Source organism: Callionymus lyra, chromosome 19 (assembly GCF_982586985.1).
Source record: "Callionymus lyra chromosome 19, fCalLyr1.hap1.1, whole genome shotgun sequence".
Lineage (NCBI taxonomy): Eukaryota > Metazoa > Chordata > Actinopteri > Syngnathiformes > Callionymidae > Callionymus > Callionymus lyra.
In genome coordinates this window covers 18,130,941-18,154,211 of record NC_141836.1, presented here as the reverse complement: position 1 = coordinate 18,154,211, position 23,271 = coordinate 18,130,941, and the positions used below count along the sequence as shown (strand labels likewise).

Here is a 23,271-nt window from a genome sequence, read left to right as displayed (position 1 = left end):
ACTGCGAGTGAGAACAGTTAGCGACTGTTTTCGCGACGCCCGGGGCTTCTCTGTTTATTAACGCATCGCAATCATCCCGACGTGTCTGTAGAGGACAACTATGTAGCTCTGATTTGTGTGCGGCTTTTGTGCAACTGCCTCTTGATGAGTGTTTTTGGAAGAAGCTGTCATTCCGCCAAGCGTCGCCGGAGAGAGAGATAACAGCCGATGCGAACATTAACAATCAGCCCAGCTCCAGTGGGCCCAGCTGTCGGCTGGATGGACGGAGACAGAGTGGGTGCAGAGATATTGACAGGCTCGGCTTCATCCCTTCAACTTGAGAGACTTCCCCTGAGGGCCCGTGACTGAGGTGTAAAAGAGGGAGCTACGTATGCGGAGAAGATGATCGGACGGAAAGATGTTTACGACGTTCTTGGTAAACAATGGATTGCCTGGCTTTAAACACAGGCTTGTGTCGGCCCTCTGGGCAGCGCCGCGATGTGGCCCCTCAGGCATTACCGCCGAGATAAGAATCTGGGGTCTAATGATTGAGGAAGTCCCACAGGAGAGGATGTGGCCAGAATGGAAGAGGCTAGCAATTAGCTTCTATTGGAGAAAAGCTACTTAGATAAGGTGAGAACCTTGACACCGTGGTGAGGGGAGACAGATAAAGAGTGAGGGCTGGAGGAGGGCCCAGACAGACAACAGACCTGTAGTTAGAGCAGTTAAAGGGTAGGCCGCTTTGGTCGGCCCTCCTTGACCTCAGGTGTTGACACCAGCAGGTGTGACTGGGTGGAGTTGGCTGTAGTGTGATGTTTGTGCTGACGATTGTCATTGAAGTTGGACTTTTACCACAACACATTTACATGCAGGCCAGTCTACCAAACGGATGCCATTTTCACTTTTTTTTCACAATTTGAAGACATTTACATCTTCCAAGACACATATTACCTGGAATTTTTTTTGATTGTGACCCAGGTCTCCTTTTTTTGTGACAAGTTTGTACATTTCAACTTGATATAACTGCAGCTAGCACTGTTATCAACAAGCTAAGCAAGGGAGTCAAACTCTATTAAACACAGGGGCCAAAATCTTTCATCACTCTTGGTTGCGGGCTGAACAAATATATTACTATTATTTATTTAACTGTCCCTTACAGGGAGGAATACATTCTCATCAACATCAGCTCGACTTCTATTGAAAATCTTTGTTTTATTGTTGGCATCCATGATTTCTATTCCAAATCACTGGAATCTTTATAGGTCAGGATATCAACAGCAACAGTCATCTACTCAGTTTTTGAGAATACCATCTGGAGAACATTGATATATCACGATAAACGTTTGTTCAATTTTCTTTCGCAATTAAACCTCCTCCGCACCTAAACGAACATTTAAATCCAGCGAGATCCGTGTGTTGACTGAGGACAAGAGGATACGGTCGACTTCATATATATACTGTATATGTCACAGTAGCGACTGGAATTACAATCTCTACCGTCACGTATACTGTATATCGTATTGTTGCCGCTGTATCGTGATTCATATTGCATCGGAACGTTCAATACACAACCCTAGTACACGTTATAGTATTTAGTATACAATTTTGTAACATCCTAGTTAAAAAAATAAAGTGATTTTTCCATCTTTGTTATGGGTGGCAAGCTTATGCTTAAAAGACTAATAAAACAGTCCATATCAAATTGTGTGAGACTTGTGACCTCGGCTCCTGCAAATAAAAACAACCAAAAGATCATTTTTCCTATTATACTGACTTGGAATTGCAAAAGAAGTTTTCAAATGTCAATTTTATTTTCTATAACTAAATTTTGGGAATTTAAAAAACAGTCAAAACATTTTCAAACTATATCAAAGATTTGGGACTTTAAAAAAAAAAAAAAAAAGTATACATTTGCTACGCACATCCCAGCCACCGTAATTATGGGACGATGGGCAAAAAACAGGAATAAGAATCTTATATCTTCATAAAGAAACAAATAAATACGACGAAGACATTGTTCTGCAGATTCTGTACTGAAACTGTCCACGTCATAGTAAAAATAACTAAAAAGTGTAGATCTATATTTGAATTGACATTGAAAGACATATCAGTGCTTAAATATGTAACCATTTTATTATATTTCAACATGTTTTGTTCATATTTGAGAGCTCATGGAATGGACCTGACAGCAACCATTTCAAAGATGTTTCATTCTTAAACTCACTCTCTCAGAGGTTTGATCTGTTCTCTTTTTGAATCACCTGGACTGTCACGTCGCCACAAACAAAAACAGATTTGACCGTGGACTGACTGTGTGTGGCGTATGTATTGCAGCTCTGACATGTACTAAAGAGCACAGGGTCTGGCCTCCATCGTTTAATCATTGCCATATTATACAGTTAAATGAGCCGACGCAGAGTGTTCATGTTTTTGCACGTGTATGTATTTAATATTAATGACCTGTAACACAAATGAAGAATGCAATAGCAGGCTTCTGGAGGAGTTAAGTAGCCGGGATATCGCATCATCTACACACTTGATAACATATATTCTAGATTAGCTGAGAGACCCTTGAGCAGGTCAGATTCAAACTGAGAAAGTATGAACATTTTTATGTTTATATGTATGTATTATTTATTCACAATCTGATCATACCTAAACCATATATATGTATCCTTATAAAAACACTTAATGTTTCACATTCTGCTTTTTTTTTTAATTATTATTTTTATATTAATCTTTAGATTTTTTTGAACCTATCTTGAAACGGCATTTAAATATTCAAATTAACATATCATTTTAATTAAAATAATGTATCGGTTAATTTTATCTTCAAAATACTTATTATTACTGAACAATTGAAGAGTATTGTTAAATAATGATGTTCTCTTTCGGATGACGAAAACAAACAGACTGGAAAGCAGAGTTTGCTTTAGTAGGATTCTGAAGAAATTGGAAAAAAATGGAAATTACTCAAATGTAAATAGAAACTTCATGAATGAGAAAGGATGATATACGTGACAAATTAACCCTCAGAGTGAGTATGGGTCTTACATTTGCTTAAAGAGGCTGAAATTATAAACGTTTATATGTATTAAATAAATATAAATACAATATAAATGAATCTCATATTGACATATTGACATATTGAATGACATATTTCCTATTCCCAGTATTTTGAATCCCTTTGCGTCCAATTGGAATTTTTGTAATATCCCATACTAGGTATATTTGAAATATGGTTTTGGGCATATTTTGATTTTTTACAGGTGTCCTTTGCTTCCCCTTTTTGCCCCCCTTAAAATGAACAAATAGAAGGGAAATTCCAAAATATGTTATACGTTATACAGATTGTCTAAATTTGATCAAAATTTAAAAACCTTCACAGAGAGATCATCAGTCTATATCATTTTCAAGCTGTTTTGTGAAGTGGTTTGTGAGCCGATAAGACCTCAAGATCAGGCGGACACGCATCCATCGTCTCTCTAAGTAGATCAAACATGTTCCCGCTCTCATCAAACGCCGTGTAAATCACAACATTGTGGTGATTAGAGCGCGGCTGCATTAACATATGGAAGCAGGAGGCCGACAGAAGGACATTAAACTAACAGGCACACGGGCCAATCCATACAAACTTCCAAACAAATTATTCTTCATTTCTTTAATCAGGGCTGTTGCATGTGTGTTTGGGTGTGCAGCTTTGAAACTCCACAGACCAGACAGATTGTTTTACATGGATGATTTTTCTCACAGCACATCTGCTTGCATTAAGGATCGATCTTCCTCTGACGCTCAGGTGACTTTTTTTTTTAGTAGTGCAAGAACATGATATCGGGGGGAGAAAGTCAGAGAAATGACTCATAAATAAGTCTCTTTTTTCTCGGCTTCAAAGCGCCACTGGCGTTTGACATCCATCACCAGGATGGGAGCACTCTGAAAATTCCCACATGGGGACACATTTGTTCTGACTCTTTTCTCTAAAGTCTAAACACATCACTTTTCATGTGTGTGCTAGCGTGAGAGTTCGGCTCGCCCCTTGAAGGGTCGTAAACAGTCTGGGAAAGAAGCGGTTTATCTTGTGCCGCCCGCTCGCACACAAACACGCATGATGCGACAGAAGTGGGATGTGGGAAGGTCAGGCGGGGGGACCCCTATCTGTAAATCTATCTCCAGATCGGCTTTCTCCTGAGAGACCTGGACTTGCATAATTCTTTGGCATTTCCTGGTCAGTTTCCTTCCATCACGGCAGACCTTTGCGGAGATGTGTGTCAATGGGTCAGGAGACAGAGGGTGTGTGTGTGTGTGTGTGTGAAGAATCAAAGGAGCTTACAGACCCGTGAAAACCTCCAGACCATCAATCGATCTGGAAATCCAGCGCCTGTGCTCGGAGGTGGCGGCAGCGCCTGGTACATGCAGAGTGGATTCAAAAAAAGCGTTTCTGCATGAACGCCTCATGTGTAATTGAAAAAGGCAGAATTCCGCTCGATTATGCGCTCCGTCCACTTCCCTTGTTCTGCCGGCGTCGCCACCTCGTAGCGATTAGAGCAAATCACATCATCAGGTGTACAGTAAGTGCTAGCCAACGGGGGAACATGATGCATCCATTGGCGATAAACAGATAATAGCCTTTCCTCTAAATTCCTAGAACTCCAGCTTGTAGCCAACTGTTTACGAGTTCCGGAAAAACAAACCAACTGGTTCCTACTACTGCTGGACTTTTAAATAGAGCGTGTTTCCCAGAAGCCTCTCTGACTCAGGAGGACGTATACTAGGATTCACTGCTGGTGGGTCATTATTGTTAGCGTTCATGTTTGCATAGTTATTCATGTGGTCTGAGCAGACCTTTAATGACCCGCATACCTTCATTAGCTCCGAGCCCTTCAGCAACATGCAAGAGTGGTTAAGTCCGTGTTCTTACATCTGCTGCACCAGAAATACCAGATCAAAAACGTCTCTGACGCAGATCTACGTCACATTTTACACAATTCGCAACCTTTTTGTTTTGTTTAAATATAGACGCACCAGCTCTAGCTTTAACTAAAGGTAGTGCTGCCTCTGACAAGGATTCTATTGTTTATTACCAGAGATCATTAACCTCCTGAGTTCACGACTCTACCCCTCACTATTCATTCAACCGTACTATGAGTCCGGAGAGTGATTAGTCATCATGTTATTTAATAACATTATTCTCGTGAAATCTGGTATTTCTTGTCTGTTATGCTTTAATAACAACTTTATTAAAAATACACTAGATATCTAACTAGACTAGTTAGATAATTAACTAATGAGACTCTTACTTTGTTATAAGGTACATCCATTGAGTCAAAGCGTTTCATTGGACCAGACAACTATCAATCAAAACAGCTGAGTTGGAGTTTGGAAGCTAGCTTGACTGAATGAAAAAAAGTGCAAAAATAAAATTGAGGACTCATTTGTTTACGCACCCAAGTTATGAGATTGCGTTTGCGATTATGCTTTAGGGTGATTTAATGTCAGTTTAATAGTGTTATATTTTGTAAACCTGAACCAACAGAGAGGGTTAGAGTTCACCCAAAACTCTCGACATGAGAAATTCTTCATAAAACCTTAAAACAAGTCTATGTTTTAAGCTTATTTGTAAGTTTAAACAATAACATGCTACACAAACAGGAAGTACTACGGGTAAATATTGCGAGCGAGAAAGTAGTGTAGACAATAGACTATATATTTACCCGGAGTACTTCCCGGCTGTGTAGCATTTTAGCCTTTAATCTTCTGCTACCAATAAGATTAAAACATAGACTTGTTTAAGTTTTTTCGTAGCTTTGTCTTGTGGCCCTCATAAGGACTTCGTTTTAGAGTGTATTCTGTGGCGCAAAGACAAAACTGCACCACTCCACTTTATTGATGTGGTTGAAGTACCTGCTGTTTGAGCTGGTGCATGAGACGGTCCTTCTCCCTCTTCAGGGCCATCACCTCCTCTTGGGACTTCTTTCGGTGGGATGACGACAACTCCAGAAGAGCGATGTTAGCGTCTTTTTCGCTGATGGCGGCCAGCAGAGCTTGCTGTCTGAGGAGGAGATCGAGGAGCGGATTCAGATTTTTGGTCTCAATAGTTTGTCCATACTCTTAAAGATTGAATTAGTAGCGAAATATGAAGGAAATATTTGACTTGAGATCTAGAAGTACATCAGACAAGAAACTTTAATCTTTGTTGACCGAGTGCTAAATTCTTACATTGCATTTCTTAGAAATCATAACCTCAAGGCCAGTGATGACGATAACTCTGTAACTTATACTTTGGTTTGATCAATCATTGATTCATGTTACCACGGATGACTGACCGAGTCATGAGAGCATTTGGCATCAGAAACTTCTCAGAAAATCTCAAGGAATGTCAAGAAAACACCATGTTTTTAATTAATATTATTTATTATTAATGTAGCATCAGCACCTAAAAACAGAATTTTGGTTTATTTAACTTGAAAATAATAAACTATATATTATCTTTAAAAAAAAGGAAATAGCATCCGATAAAGTATTCTGACTACTTCAAGTAACATCCCCAAAAGAGAATGAATCCAATCAAACCCTCGCAGAAGACAGTAAGCATCAGTAACAATTTGACGTGATTTATATACTGTATTCACACGCAGACCAAAGTAACGGTAGACTGTGAACCCCAACAATAGGGTCCACGAAGCTTGGTCTAACCCCTGCAGTGCAAAATATAATGAGAAACTGTTTTATTAAATCTTTTCAAACCAAATACTAGAATACTTGCTTAGCCATTTGATTACAGTTTTGGTTCTTTTCCTTTTGAGGTGGAAATGTACCTTGACACTGAGATAACTCAAGGGTTAAAAACATGTCCTAGTTTTTTTTTTTTTTTGCAAAGCTAAAATGATCGGTTTTCTAGATCACCCCTTGGTCCTTGCAAATCGCGTTTCTCTCTTCTTTTTTTTAAAACATTTATTTAATGCAATGCAGCACTCATATGAGATTCATTTAAGAACATACACGTTATAAAGACAAGCGGACACATGTAAGACATTTCCAAAGTGTACTCAGGAGGTCTGTCCTGGTCAGACAGGTCATCAAAGATAGAAATCAAGGCCAAAAGTTTTCCTGATTTCCTTAAACTGTTTCACATTTCTCTAGGATTTTTTTCCCTCCACTTTTTTTTTTTTTAGTCTTAATGACATGTTTTGAGGCAAATAACTGTAAGATGAGTAACACAATGTCATACATCTGCCTTCAATACACCAATCACCTCACTGTAATGACTCGTTACTTCACCTCCGTGTCATCTTCCATGGGAAAATGTTATAGACAACACTGTGTCGAAGGAACTAAATACATTTCAGTGGCTTTCTTTAAGCTTTAGGGAACATAAAACAACATTTTCGGATACCAAGGCAGGTCAAAGGCTTTTGTAAACAAACACAAAGAGGCGGTAAAAGATGTCAAAACTTCCCTATTCCTTCCACGGATCCCACAGAAAATAGGTAAGTCCTCTTTGAAGTGGTCTGCTAAGTGCAGAATGAGTTGCACCTCGGTGTGACTCACAAACGAGTCATTCTGTAATAGAGCCTAATGGAACAGACGTAAGAGGATATGACATATGCCTGTTAACTACGTCTGTGTGTGTGTTTATGTCTGCGTGTTTGTGTGAGGGGACAACAAATGACTGTGTGCAGCCGGAAACATACCTTGGAGCTGCCTCATGAGACCAGACATTCGGAATCGCCCGTCTTTATAAACACTATTGTCGGTGACGTGGTCGTGACTAGAGAATATTTCGGGAACTTTTGTATAAACAAAATTACCGAAACTGCTGAAGGTATTTAGTAAACAACCGCTCACCTAGAAGGTTTTGGAAATAAAAGTGTGACATGTCACAGGCAGACTTGCAACATTCTTAACCAGTTTAATGTGTCTTCTGTTGAATGACGGCTACGATAACATCCCTGTTTATTTATAGTGATAAAAACCATAATATTATCCATCGGTAACTAAACAGTGTTTAAACAAGGCGAACAATAGGCTCAAAAAGAACAGTAGTAAACTTGGTACGAAGGTGAAAAGTGTGTTTGCGTGTAGTGAAGGGAAAGACTTGCATAAAAGTGTTTTTGTTCCTTGATTAGAGTCTCCAAATTACAAAAATAAACGTACTTAAAATCCGGTGTTTTTCTAACAATTATGTTGATGCAGTAACTGGTTTCTGGATTCTCCTGGTTGAGGTCATTAATAAGCAGCTATGCATTTGTGTGTAAGTGTGGGAGCACAATTTGTGTTTGTGTGCATAACATCATAATCACGAAGCATTCATCAAAGTGCTCCACTGATTTGACACTTTTGTCTACGCTATTTCATTCTGGTGGACCTGCTTTTCCTCAGCGAGGAATAAATTAAATACAGCCACTTAGCCGATCATTTAGAGGACAATAGTAAAAACGCAACACCCGTGGGCCAAATAGGCCACCAAGTCATTTTAAGTGGCCCACTTTAAAGATTAATGTAGATATGGCCAACTGTAAAAGTAAAGATGCCGCTGTTAAACCCTTGCGTTATCTCAGTTATCATACCTTCGGGTCACCTTGACCCTGAAATAAACACACAGGTTGAGATAAGTTAAGAAACAGAGATTATCGATGTTTATTAACAAGAATAATAGTAACTTTGAAGAAAAGGAATTTGCTTGTTAATGGAGAACAAACATTTACATTATTAAAATTATTTAAAATTATTAAGATTGAAAGTATTGAAGCCTTTCCAAGAAAATTCCAAACCAGAAATGTTCCTTAAAACATTTAACAAGTTTATATTTTAATCTTCATCCTATACAGACAGGAAGTACTAAATATTGTAAGTGTTTCCAGTCTACTGTTCACACTGGAAGCATATGCGATATTTACTGGAATTTGGCCTAACAGCACTCTCTTAAACCAGCTTGAAATTATTGTTTACGTCTTTCCACTTGTTTTGGGTGAACCAACCCATTAAAATGTATAATTTGCTCAGCATACGACCTCCACGGCTCAAAGATTCTGGCCCTGATGTAATTTGGTTTTTACACCCCTGGTCTAGAGATATACTTTGATAGGATAAAAAAAAGACACGATTGTCCCTGAACAAGGTGCGGAGTAATGAGGGGGATGTAACACTATTCAAAGGATACAAGGGACTTTCCAAAGTGTGTTTTTAAACCATGCACCATGACAACAAACTCATCAGAAAAAAAGACAAAGATCTCAGAAAGGTACATCCACTGCATGCTACAACTTGGAGCGCTCATAAATGGATCCACATAAGTGTTTTAAAGGAACCATATATTTTGTATCTATCCGAAACCCATACAGATCAGGGGGGTCCAAATATTTGAGCTCTCTTGGCCCAACTTATTTTACATTTGCAAACTGTCCTTAACCACCCTCAGTCTTACGGTAATTGTATAAAATGATATATAGTGAGCGAAAACAACTACAAAAATGGCTACAAAGACATTAACCACAATCCCACAATGCTTTGCAAGTTTGATTGACAATAAAAACTATTTTTTGACACGGCATTACAGACGTTCTTAACTATTAAAGCAGCAGTACGTAAGATATTGTTTTCCGGTTGCCCCTAGAGTCATTAGAGAGTAACTGCAGTCTTGTCTGTGGAGTTGAAACAACGCATTTACACTTGTTTACAAAACAATATAACGTCTCTTGTTGCGTCTCCTTTTCTTTTCTTGAAAAGGCTCTGATTAAATCACATAAAAACACTTTTTCTAAACCACTTCTGCAAAAGTACTCTGGTGGTCACATGACTCTCTGGGCTGCTTGTCCGGACCAATTTAAATTGTAAAAGTGAAGACAATCTTTTAAATAACAATATAAAACTAAACCATCGTACAGCAAATATGAACCAAAAGATTATGATGTAAAATTTTACATATTGTTGCTTTTATAAAAAAAACATTTTTTCGACAACAAATGAGAATAAATGTGGATTTTTAAACGCACATTAAATCGGCAAATAGAGCAAATGAAGTTTTATAGCTATTGACAATTGGACTTTAATGCCACAGTGGAAAAAAACACCCTGAACCACTTCCACTCCTAATGAAGAGAACAGATTACGCTGTCGTCTCCCTGGTGGGCACAGACGAAGTGATACTGTGGGATACTGTGGGATTCTGCTGACTGATGTCTTCCTGAAAGAATAAAAAAAAATGGTGTGGGGGGGGCATTATTATGATTAGTCCACCAGTAACGTCGTCTCCCACATTCTCAATCAGCGAAGGCCGGCTCAGGTTCTACACCATGTGTCCGTCCACTGATTTTTATGAGCCCGGAGACTAATTCACAGAGTTTAATCACATCTAATTGAGGCGACCATTGGAGACCCAGAGAGAGGATTTAATTGGTGATGAATGCGTTTACACTATTTCTCGGGCCGATCCAGAAAGGATGAGCCATCCCTCTCGCCTCCCCTTCCGTCTCTCGCTCCCCGCTTGACTTGGCCCGTCCTGCACAAACAAAGGATTATCTTCATTTCCTGTCCCATTGAGAGGGCGACAATGAAATGTTGTTTTTATGACACGCTCGTGATTAGTCTTCATGAAAGTCAGACCCCGTGCACTTAGAAGTCATAAGGCAACGCAATAAAAGAGTGTATTAATCCTGGCGATGACAAATTCCGAGCGGAGAGCGATCAATCTGCCGTAGTTTTCGGTTCAAGACGTGAACTGTTCCGACAACATTCACACATGTAGAATGTGAAGCGCTGGATCGTGAGGGGAAGAAGGCAGGACAGCCAGAGGGGCTGGACTGACATCTTATTTATAATGGGAGAATTTCTGAGTTGGACCACAACATGTGATTCCAATTGAATGTTCAGCAGACACATTGAAACCTTTGAATCTACATAGGTGGGAGATGGATGGCTATAGTACATGACCATGCGTTGAGAGGTGAGAGGGAAGACGAGGGGGGAAAAGGTCAGCCAAGACGAGATGGAAAAAGAACATGTAGGAAAGGGAGAAAAGCAGGAAAGGTGAGTCTGAAAGAAGTAAAAAGGGAAGAGAAGCTGGGGTTCGAGGCTGACACACAGGACACAGATTAAAAAGAATGTTTTGACATATTCAATTGACTAAAAACTGTTTTCACGACTTCACCTTGAGCTAGAAAAATGATCCATGGTATATCAAACCTGAAATTGTATAATCTGTTAAGAGTAAGAAACTTTTTTAAAGACAAATGACAATGAAAACAATATTCTACTTTAGACATACATCTATAAATATTGTGTTTTCATTATAAACATTTTTCATACTAGAGTCAAATTATTAAACACCTCATAATGGACAATATACATACACTTACTAAACATATTAATGTAACTCATTTGATATAGGAATTCATATCTACTTGATGACAAGTTGTAAAATATACAATACTATGAAGTCTTTTGGGGTGGTTCATTTGTCTGTAAGTAGCACTGATTTAAACTAGGTTAATTTACCAAACAGACCAAATAAACCATTACAATTTAATAAAAAATGTGCCTACTCTGGATATTGGCTATTGAAATTGTCCTCAATTTGATATTAATGTTATCGTTTTGGTATTTTTTGGCTGATTTACAGGAATTTAGATTCTAATCGTGTGTATTTCACCTGAGGAAGATTTTTTTTACTTTAAATCTAAGAGTTTATCTTTATATTTTGTTTCAAGGGTTAGTAAAGTTAAGCTTCATGATTACTATCCTACCACAAAAAAACAGATCCTGGCTCCTGCAATGGTTTGACTGATACAATCACATTTATGTGATGTCAATTAGAGAAACAGTCCCCTTGTAATAATCATGTTTAGATTGGGTAACTCTATGTAGGACTGTCCGTTCATTGGTAAATTGTCAATGTAAAAAATCAATATGGAAGTATCCATATTGATTACTAGATCATTTTAAAACAAACAAAAAAGAAAAACTTTAAAGTGAAAGGGGGGAGATAATAAAAAGCCAGCTTTAATCACGCCTGCTTTGTTTATACAATGAGTCCCTTTGAGGTGGAGACTTCCAGGGTTGACAATGTGCGCTGACAAACCTTAAGGCTTGACCAATCACAGCAGAGTGGGTGTGGTTATTGTAAACAAGATTTCCGTATCAGGCAAACAAACAGTTTTCAGTGGGCGGGGCTTATAAACATTTTATGGTGTACATTTTTCAATGAAAAGAGAGTTTTGTACAAACAGACACATACTGATGATACAATAGGTCCAAGATCTATTTAAGACACACTTAAATCAACACATTAGTTGACCTTTGGGATAAAGCAATTGGATGGAGGAACGGATCTATTTCATACATAAATATGACTTTTAAGTTTGTGTTTTTGACTCATTCTGACACACTTGTGAAACTGAACGAGCTCAAGCATCACCCGCTTCCAAGACAGATCCCAGAGACGGCGAAAAGATAAGACTAAACCCCAACCTAAATCAATCAAAGTGAGGTATACTGAGGCGTAGAAATATGGACGCCGGGGTCAAGAAGTATGCAAAAACAACCCCGGGTGTCAGAATTCAAAGTTTACAAAGTGGAGAAAAAGTGTGTATTTGACAAGAGTAATTACCACCTGTGTTATGGAGAGGTCGGGAAGAGGAAGAAAAGTGAGGTGGAAGGGAAAAGGTAAAGATTTAGGAGTCCAGGCCCAGGCTAAATCAGCTCCGCACACTTCACGCTGTTATTCCACGGCGTCTCGGTTGAGGGATATGTGTTTATAATTTGTGTTATGACTTACTTGAAATTATGAGTGTGGAAAGTCAGGGGGACAGAAACAGATGCGTCCACGCGATGCCCGGGGGAGCCATCAATACTGCCTGCCCCTAAGTGCAGCATGTGCGCGGCCCGCGGGCTTTCATGTCGGTGTGCACGTGTGATGTATTCGGCGGGGGACGTGGGGAGCCAGCTAATATCAGTTCCCACAACATCCATAACGACTTGCTGGAGTTTGTGATCATGCCTCTCCGCCACTTAGCTGTCCACTTCTGCAAAAACATTCCGCCAGCGTTTTTTTATGGTCGCTCTCCTTGATTGTGAGTGTCTGAAGGTACGCTCCGGAGCCAGGGGCCCCCCCTGACTAGGCAGAAGTGGAGGCCTGTGGTGAGAGCAAGCAGAGGACATGAGAATAAGGCATGGTTGAGTGACACTTTTATTTATGGACTCGGAATTCTTCGTTATTTACAGCAGAAGAGGTAGAGAAAACGTTCCCCTTTTGCACATAAAACACTCTCCTGCTTCATTCCTGCACACTCAAAAGTCCCGACTTAACTTTTAATCTGGATTAAATATTACAAATATAAATTCATTTATATCTTTAAATTGAAGATTTCGCCCCGAAATAAACCTTCAGCTCAGCAGCAAAAACGGCAGATGTTTTCAACCAGTATAGAACCAGTGTGTTTTCTCTTCACTAATAAAATATACAACCCACTTACTCTGCCCAACCCGACTCACTCACAAGAGCTCAGACCTAGTCTGAAACAGGGAGACGGGGGAGGAGGATGGGGTGGACGGGGGGGGTCTAATTGGAAGAGTATGTATCAGTTTTACAGCAACAAGAGGGAAAATACGAGGGGACCAAAATCAACAAATCTGCCAAAACTAGCCAAATGTTTAGAGAGGGAGCAGGGATGAGGAGAGATGGCTGACTGCTCCCAGAGATGAGCCGAACCAGACGGCAGCCTGCAGCATTCCAGCCGCCGGGGAGGGGGAGAGAGATAGTGAGACCTAAACACAAGAGGAACACGGACCACGTGGACCGACGATGGCCTGTTGTGGGTTTAGAAACACAAAACACATTTTTCAATCGGGATATTTGCAAAGTCATTACAAAGATTTATTCACTTTGCAACAGCTAGTTTGCAACAAAGTAGTACTAGAGGTCAACTGATGGGCTGCAGTCTGGGGGGTCTTTTAGCAGCTTTTTCTGAATGATTTTAACAATTTTGATTTATAATTGTTGTCAAATGTTTGACAGATTTTTGTGTGGTTTCACTGTGAATCTGAGCCTGTGTGTCAAATTGTATTGGTTTATTTTTTTTAATATAAATCTGCTCCATTCCATTGCTCTTTAATTCCTAACCATCTGATGTCTTATCTATGGGTCAAGGTGACCCAGTGGCCTGAAAACAAATGTATTTGAGGTATCCCTTGTGTCGCCTCTAGGTCAAGGTGAATGACCTCCACCGCTGCACATATGTTTCTGAAAGCCAGGGAGGTCGTTCACCTCGACAAATTCGTTTTTCGAGCCACCGGGTCACCTTGACCCAGAGATTACACAAGGGTTAAATAAAAAGGAGTTGCTATAGAAGCCTTTTGCTGACATTCCTGCCCTATTGTAGGTGATAATGAGGGGTAATAACTAGTATAACAAAGCTTACAGCCAAAGTAAATGTATGTAACGTATCTTCTTCTTTCAGGTCACTCAAGGTCATTGTGCTAGAAAAGCATAAAAATATCAATTCAAGGCAAAATACTAAAAAAAAACATTCATAAAAAAATCCCAAAATTAAAGCATTTTGATGACCCAACAATATTTGTTTGTTTTTTCTGCCAACACATGCATTCTCCATTCCAATAAGCTAATAAAAAAAAGGTATTCGCTTTACAACCCAGGTCGCACAGATTGTTTTAACGTCCTGTGAGGATCAGCGAGGGGTCAGTGGAGTCCTGTTGTTGTAAAACAGCAGAGATAAACAAACATCTCAGCGGGGACAGTGACGTCGCAGACGGTTTTGTACCATTTGGACGACCTTGTGTCCCCTCCATGTGTGACTCAGTATATCTCCGTGTGTGCGTTGGCGTGCGACCTTTAGCTTCAGATCAAGAAAAACACAATCCATATCAAATCGGGTAAAAATCTCCCCACGAACGAGGTGACGGCACACCCTGAACCTTTGGGGAGTTTCCCAAAGACGGGGCCGGAGTTTTTCCACTTATTTCTGGCTGTAATCGCAAGAAAAGTTGACAGACAGTGTCGCCCCAGGGAGCAGGAAACATGGGGGGCGGGGGGGTGGACTGCACTGTACCAACGCGTGCACAACTCCCTTGACACATGGTCAGATACAAGTACAGGCACAGGCTCGTATCAGCAGCAGGGCTGTTTTAAAGCTCTCCGTCATCGTGGAGAGAGGTGAGGGTCACCAAACAGAGACGCGCTGGGAAAACTCCTACATTGATGTGGAGTTACATAGAATGATGAAAGGTTTTCTGAATATTCGTCTGCAAAAAGATTAAACTATTTTTCATGCAAATAAACTAAGAATTTTTGGTTGTGTTCTGTAGAACCGTCAGGATTAAGGAAGGTTTTGAAGGATTTGTCAATTTTTTTAAATAAATAATAATCAAATTACGAAAATAAATTAATATGTATTAATTCGGTTTAATCCTTTGACTACAAAGCTAACTTCCTGTTGGTAATTGGTGCAGGATTCGTACTATTTCTAGACTCTGCATAAAATATAACAAAACTGAACGAAAGGATGACATCATAAGTGTATTTACCCAGCGGCTTTCAATTCAGTATACTGATTTTAACATTATTACATTACCAAATATTTTATTGTCATTCTAAACAATGATAAGAACTTAACTACATTTCTACATTTTCTTTCAGACCTGTGAGGTTGAATCAGGTTAAATTCAACTTGTAAACTACCAAAATACCAGCAGGACATATTTTGCATTGTGTCTTCCCAAGTTGAACTCAAAGCTCGGGGGCCAAAACCGGCCGGCCACCTCGTTTAATGTGGCCCGCATAAGATTTACAGGGTTTTTTTTTAAGTACCTCAATTTTAAAGCAAACACTGATTCACTGTTTGTGATGCGTTTTGCAACAACATTTAATCTGGAAACCACCAAATAAGATGATTAATAGAAAAAATCTTTATGGTAAAATCCTACTTTTGTACTTTATTAAGAGGACAATATACAATACATTTTCTGGAGTCAAAGACCCCGATAGATCCTTGTAATGGACACCTTCTCAACACACTTTAAAAATAACAAATAGTTCATCACTGGACATCTGATTTATAACCCTCTGCAAATATCCAAGCATTGGCGGAATTAATGGCATCACCTTCGTCTCCGTCCTCTCTCTCTCTCTCATTCACCTTTTTTTTCCCTCTTACTCATCATCCTCTATTTGGCTCACATGTGCCCTGTACTCACTCCAGACTAGGACTGAATATTAAGTTCAAGGAGGTTATGCAAACACGTTGAAACAGCCATCCTTGGCCTAAGTATTACCCTGAACCCTTCAATTACCAGCCTTGCTTTCCTCTCTCCTCATTCTTCCTGCCTTTTCCTGTCCTCTGTGCTGGTTCTCTCACTTCGCTCATCTAACTACAGCCTGGAAACACAGCGCACACTCATGACAGCGGTGCCAGAAAAGCCTTAAAATGTCAGGGGCAAAGAGTACAACGCACTCCTCAAACACACTAGCTGATGAAAGACGCGTCCAGAAACAGTGGGGAGTGAGTACCCCAAGTGTATTTTCTCTGCGCTCCAAATGTAGGGCCTGGCGGTGGACCACAGTCCGACCACAGCCGACATGCGGTGGACTGGGAGGCCGCCGCACTCACTTCCCTTAAAGGAGCCGTAGACGCACACGCAGACAATCAACAGAGATGCTACACACATGTTCTGTCATTTCCTGGACAGCGATGTCGGGACTGACGTTAAGAAGAAAAAAAAAAGAGTGGTTTATGGTGGAGTGACGGATCCGCACAGGCCGTTTCCCGATCTGTGGGAAGGAGCCCGGTCAATTACACAACCCAATTAATGTGGTTACAGCGAGGGATCCTGAGCGCACACGTGTGTGTGTGTCTGTGTGTGAGAGTGTGTGTACTCTCTGTTGGCCAGTGTTGCTTTTAGAATTATAGCTTTCTTTGGATCACGAACTGGACTTCCCGTCAGTTAAAGGACATGCAGGGTCACACCAACATTCACTCCATCAGCCAATCACAGTTGGATCCGATGACAGCCATGTGAGCTCGATCACTTGACGACGCATAGCAACCGGTCCTGGAACCCAAACTTGAGCTGAACATATCGAAACATTATTCTTTAGAACACATTGTACTCGTCGACGTTTTTATGATCTTTTTTTTTCAACGCCCTCACAGTGTCGTAGAGTTGATTCTAGAATAATCTTCATCCATTAGAACTAAGAAATGACATGAACTAATATACGAGGAGCATTACATTCATTATGCAAGTGAGACTAATAAAGAGGCTTCATTGTTCCTGTTGAAACATGGATGGTGTCAAGAGAAAAAAAGAACATTCAACATTTTAAATTCATCCAGATGGATAAAACATTCAATTCATGCACAAAAAACAGAATGGATAAGTGGAATTCCTGGTCATCTTTTTAACCCTTGTGTTACCTCTGGGTCAAGGTGACCCGAAAGCCCTGAGAAAAATGTTTGTGGTAACCCCTGTGGTGTCTCTGGGTGAAGTTGATCGACGTCCAACACTTCATATGTATTTCTAGAATCCAGGTGGGTCGTTTACGTTGACCCAGGGACAACACAAGGGATACCACAAACACTTTTATTTTCGGGCCTTCGGGGTCACCCTGAGATAATGGTTAAACATTTAATTTGGATATTTTTTTATGTATTAAAGTACAATATAATTTCCAAAGGGGCCACATTTTATGTGCAAAGGCCAAAAAAAGAGGAACAAGTAAACTGAGAAAAGTAATTGTAAAATGATTTGAAAATTTGAAAATAAATATATTTGAATCTGAAGTTATTTTAATTAAAAACCCAACATAATTCATTTAAGAAATAAGACTAAACATTTTTCTTCAAAAGTATTTTGATAGCCAGAAACAAATACTGACAAAAAGAAAGAAGGGAGATATTCAGCACTAAAACAATGACATTAAAATCAGTTTTATAATTAAAGTTTAGTCTTACCTCACAAGGGCCACATAAATACAGTCAAAGGACCAAATATGGCCCCTGGGCCACACTTTTCCCAGGTCTTAAGTAAGTAAGTAAGTAATTTTTATTTGTATAGCGCTTTTCTAGACCAGGGTCACAAAGCGTTTAAACCATCAAAACAAGATTCAATAAAGTATATACTTTAAAGTATAAAGAAAAAATGCTATTCGTAACGAAATAGCATTTTAAAATGGCCGTTAATTGGGTAAATAAATGCATAAAATAATTCTGTAAGAAACTGGAAGAGGTAACAATTAGAATCAGCAATAAAGTAAATTCCAACCAATGTCTTACTCCCACAGAGAGCAGGAACAAGGGAAGGCGGGCGACACGCACAGCCACACAGACGCACACCGTGGGTGAGATGACGCTGCAGATTAGAGGAGCTGCAGCCAGGTCCGGACAGGCCTGCCGTACATTTCAACAGATCACAACAGTTCAAAGCGCTCCGCGAATGCCACTTCTTATATAAAACCAAAACAAATGTCTGCTCGACTGAGTCACGCCGAGAGTGTATCGAAGCATCCCGGGACATAATACACTTGATCTCATCGGTCCGAGAGCGAGGCACGCGCAGAAACGCCTTTGCTTTTTCAGGAGCACACACACGGCGACCGGCGCAGATGCACAGACGCATATAAAGCTGCTCTATAATCTGGCTAATTTGTATGTTGGAGCGGCTGTCGACAGATTCTGCCTCTGGTATATTGAACCTTTGTCAATCAGTCCGCTTGTTCTCCGGGTGGGTGTGGAGTATTTCACAAAGACTTTTTTTTGTTCAAGTTGCAACTTTTTATTCGACTCGCAGCATCGTATTGGAGCGGAAGGGTCTTTCATCTGCTATATGTTGCCCGCTGTTCTGCTTTCTCTCCGCAAACATGCCGAAAACTCGACCCGAAGTACAGTTTAAAAAACAGACGCACAAAGTGAACACTGTACAGAGCCGCGAACGCCAGCCCTCCCACACACCTGCGCATGGTTTTCAACATACATCTGCTTTTTAATAAAGAGAGCAGTGGAAGTGTGCTTCAGATGCCGCTGACAGACGCACAGATTCCCGGAGAGATAACACACTCGCAACTGCGCAAACTCCCGTGATGGATTACATCACACTCAACGATGAATTCAAGTCATCCATTTTCCTCGGTGAAGATTTGCAACCAGAGTGAGGAGCCTTGGAAGAGTCAAAAATAGCTCTTGGGTCTCCAAACTTTTTAGCACTATTGACCACTTTTTGGATCATTTTCCTCTGGCCTTCAGATAAAAACTGTAAAAATGAAGTTGCATGACTGAAAATACATGTGACCATAATGCTGACTCAGCAAAACCCCTGACTGGCTTCTCTGCAACAAGAAGGCCTCGTACATACTTTGTATTTTAATCATTTTCACTAGTTTAAAGGCTTATTTATGGAGTCAACTTGACCTAACAAGCGTCTTGACATGTCAAGGATCGCAAGCTTATGTTACCTCAGAGAAAAATCAAGATTTTTCTTATCATTAGAAAACATCTTTGAGAAAGAAAAACAATCACATGCCGGGTTTGACGCTTTTTAACAGTACATTTACCAAACTGTCTGACACAGGAAGTATGATTTTCTCTTTTTATACTTGGATGCTCAATTTATCTTGACTTTCTCAATGTTTTTCCTACGTCACCAAAACCCTCAAATTTATTTTACTTCAGCCTTTTTTAGAAGTCTCTGTACAAGTCTTGAAATCTGTGATCCCTTTTCCTTGTCTTATCTCCAACACTGGCATCATTGAAGGTGACAACATCGACACAAACACAAAATCTATTATGATCTTGCGGCCTCCAGTTTGACACATGACAGTTCAGACAGTCTTGGCTAGTCAACAATAGACATGGAACAAAAACCTCTTCCTACTCATAAACATTTGAATTACTTCATTATTAAGTTGACATAACACATGCTTATACAGTGATTTTTTTTCTCTTGGTTTAAGTCACAAGACTCGAGGGCCAAGTCATTTGATTTAACCCTTCTGGATGTTTGTGATCGTGATCGAGATTAGATGAATGTTCACGTTGGTATGTCGACCTATAAAGATAGCAGTGATTGAGATAAGATAAGGACGAGGTCTAATGAAAGTCAACATCATTCAGACTTTAAATAAGAGTAAAAGTGATGCAAAAGAAAGGGATTTTGGTGGGAAGCAGAACAAACACCGAAATATTTAGAATAGAAGAATTAAAAGACAATATCTCAAACTCATACTTCCTTTAAATATACATTTTTATGGCCTGCAACAACTTAAAGATCTCTTATAAACTTATGGTTTAGGTTGTGGCTCATCATTTAGGGGTGATGGTGGTCTCCAGAATAAAATGAGATTAACTTGGTATAAATGTGGTCTATATTTCTCATTTTACAGTCTCCAAGAAAGGAATGTCAGATGCCTTTGAGCCATGTCAAGACACAGTTGTGATCCAGTCAAAACATCCACACTGTGGCGTGCGTGCAGCGATGGCGAAACGTACCCGTTTTCTTTTTTTTTAATCCAAGTGTCATGTTTGCATATAAACAATTCAGTCGACACCATGCCGCTGTTTTTGCCAGTCGCCATGACGATTGTTTGTATATACATACTGAACTTTTGAAACATTTTTGAGGTGACTAAGGACCATGGTAGTGCTTCCATTCAATCAAACATCACATGTCACGTCTAATTGAAAGCACATTGATATTTATATCAAGATTCTTCTACGTAGCCTGACAAGCACTGACACCGCCTTTCATGGCGAGTCGGGGTTTTGATCAAAATAGGATCCATGTGAAGTCGTCGAGGAATGCCTTTGTCATTTACCAACCTCCTTGTCAACAGTGTCAAAGCTTTCAGCAAACCCATCATTGTCAAGAAACAAGTTTTTGTTCCAGTCAAAACATCCACAGTGTAGCGTGCACGCAGCCGTACGCCAGGTTGTGTTTCTGTTCGGGATATCGACGACACATTCGTGACGTTGCCTGGGCCGCCGGAGCATGCATATGCATGTTTGTTTATTGCATTCTGAGCTCCCGAAGTGACATGTCAGGGCACTGGTGTCAGGAAACCGAGAAAACTCACCCATGCCAGAAGGAGGCTCTAAACAATGTGCCGCAATTGCTTTATTACTCCGTGTTTGCCTAAGGTGTCGAGTTACCCAAGTCTTCAGCGCCATAAAAGCCTTGTCTCCGGTTCGGCACTGTTTGTGTGTGTGTGTGTGTTTGCTCTGGCAGACGCTGTGCTCCGACTGGTTGTATTAGACATGGTTAAAACAAAGCCAAACACAACAGGAGCCGTCATCAATTAGATCCTGCCATAGTCCATGATTCCTCTCTGAACACCCCGCTCGCCCATCGCCGTCAACGACGACAATCCAGGCACTAGTTTTGAAGGGTTGTTCCACCCTTTTATTTAAGGGAGGTCAGGGCTGTTTTGTGTGCCCTTCATCCCCGGCGTTACATGTCAAACTCACTGGTAACAAAAGTCACAATACTAACGCGCAGCCAAATCCTCACACCAAAAAGTTGGGTGGCCTTGAAGCCCAAACTAAACAGTTGTTTGATGCCGCGCTCAGGATTAAATATACACGTCTTTCTTTGAGATCCTGGGTTGAATCGGACTGACATAAACAATCAAGACGTCCACACACAGCGGACGACTACAACAGTGGACTGCCGGTTTGAATCTGATGCTCTGGACTCGTGGGTGATATCTCACTCCCTGTGGCTTGGACAACAGATGTGTTGCAGATCTGTTTCGAATCACGGCCTCGAAATACGTGTAATTCAATTTAGGTACGTGTATTTCCCTCTGATGCCCCACCAAATTCTGTCTCTTGACGTTCCCGGGAAAGTTTTCTCAGTCGTTCGTCACTGAACACCTTACAACACATTCTCCTCACTTGGAAATAAGAGCAGAAGAAATATTTTGACAAAAACCCTTTGGGTGTAAAATCAGTTAATGATGTCTGCTAGCATTGATTTTGTGAGCACCCTGTTTTAATCCTGGAGTCAGTTGTGTACTAAAAGCACTGATGACTACCATCTGTTGTGCTAAGGGTGACACAAAAATCAAGTATTTAATAATCAAAGGCATCTTTCCTGCCTCGCTCTGGTTTAACTACAGACTGATGGTAAACTAATAAAGCTGTAGGAATGAACGAAATGTCGACAGGAATCAGATGTCCAACGTTAAAACCAAAAATGTCTGGCAACCCACTTCCCGTGAGGGGAATTCAGGTTCAGATGTTTGTAAGTTTATTTTTGTCGTCTTCTTTAAAGACTAATTCAATCCTTGTGTTATCTCAGGGTCAAGATGACCCAATGGCCCGAAAACAAATGTGTTTGTGGTATCCCTGGTGTGGTATCTGGCCCCCAATAAGTAGACAAAATGTACATTTAAGAGATGGTTTAGATTGTCCTTCATTCCTGATACTTTTTCTTCCAAGATTATTTTGTGCATTTTCAAATTATCTGCCATTTTGAAATACAATGTCGAAATAGTCTTTTTTTTTTTACCATTTAGTGACCATTTCTTCCTCCTTTACCTAAAAGAAGAAAAGTACATGTTTAGCCCTTGGAAAGATGTGGCTTCAAATTACAGTGAAAGTGAAAAAATAAAATAATGTTTTGTCCTATTTCTTTAAATAAAATCTTTTATTATAACTTTAGCTTTAAATATATGTATTTGACAATTTATCTTTTTGATGTTCCAACTTTATTTAAGTTGTTGTTCCTTTGTCCCTTCTTTTTTTGGCCTTGGGAAATATAATGTGGCCCCTTAGGGAATTTGATTGCACTTCAAGTGCAAAAATGTCAAAAGAAATTTTAAACAACATCCTTGGCTTCCAGAAATACGTATGCAGCGGTGAAGGCCGTTCGTCTTGACCCAGAGACAACACAGGGTATACCACAAACATATTTGTTGTTGTTAAGGAGGGATAAAGACCCCAATATATATATATATATAAAAGTCCAATTTCAATAAGACCTATACTATATTAAATACATGTTGAATAAGGATAATTTTAAATTGTAAAACCTATTAAAAATAATAAACATTTTTATTTGACTAATTTCCTTTTGTTTCTTTTCTTCAGACCCTTACTAAAACCAACCTAAAGGTACAGGCCAAAAGTGTGGACACACAAAATGGGCTTTTGTTTTTCTTTGGAAATTTTCCAGTCTGGCTGACCTTGTTTTTTTTGTTTTTTTTTAAGTAAAGATGGTCCCTGGTTTCTCTTTATTCCGCTGATTGGTTCCCAAGGCGGTTGGCTGTGTTTCAACCTGATTTCTGTG

At 39.9% G+C, this 23,271-nt stretch overlaps 1 protein-coding gene across 4 annotated transcripts in view; it reads right to left on the bottom strand.

Annotated features, from left to right (window-relative positions):
* The window catches only part of LOC148059805 (ERC protein 2), a 155,205-nt gene that overhangs the window by 46,470 nt on the left and 85,464 nt on the right, over positions 1-23,271 (bottom strand). For 3 of the 4 annotated variants that reach the window (XM_087781052.1, XM_087781050.1, XM_087781051.1), the window contains one exon: positions 5,881-6,028. In XM_087781052.1, coding sequence (XP_087637178.1) covers positions 5,881-6,028 — 148 coding nt within the window. The remainder of the gene's footprint in view (positions 1-5,880; positions 6,029-23,271) is intronic. The other variant, XR_015709376.1, reaches the window with a different exon arrangement.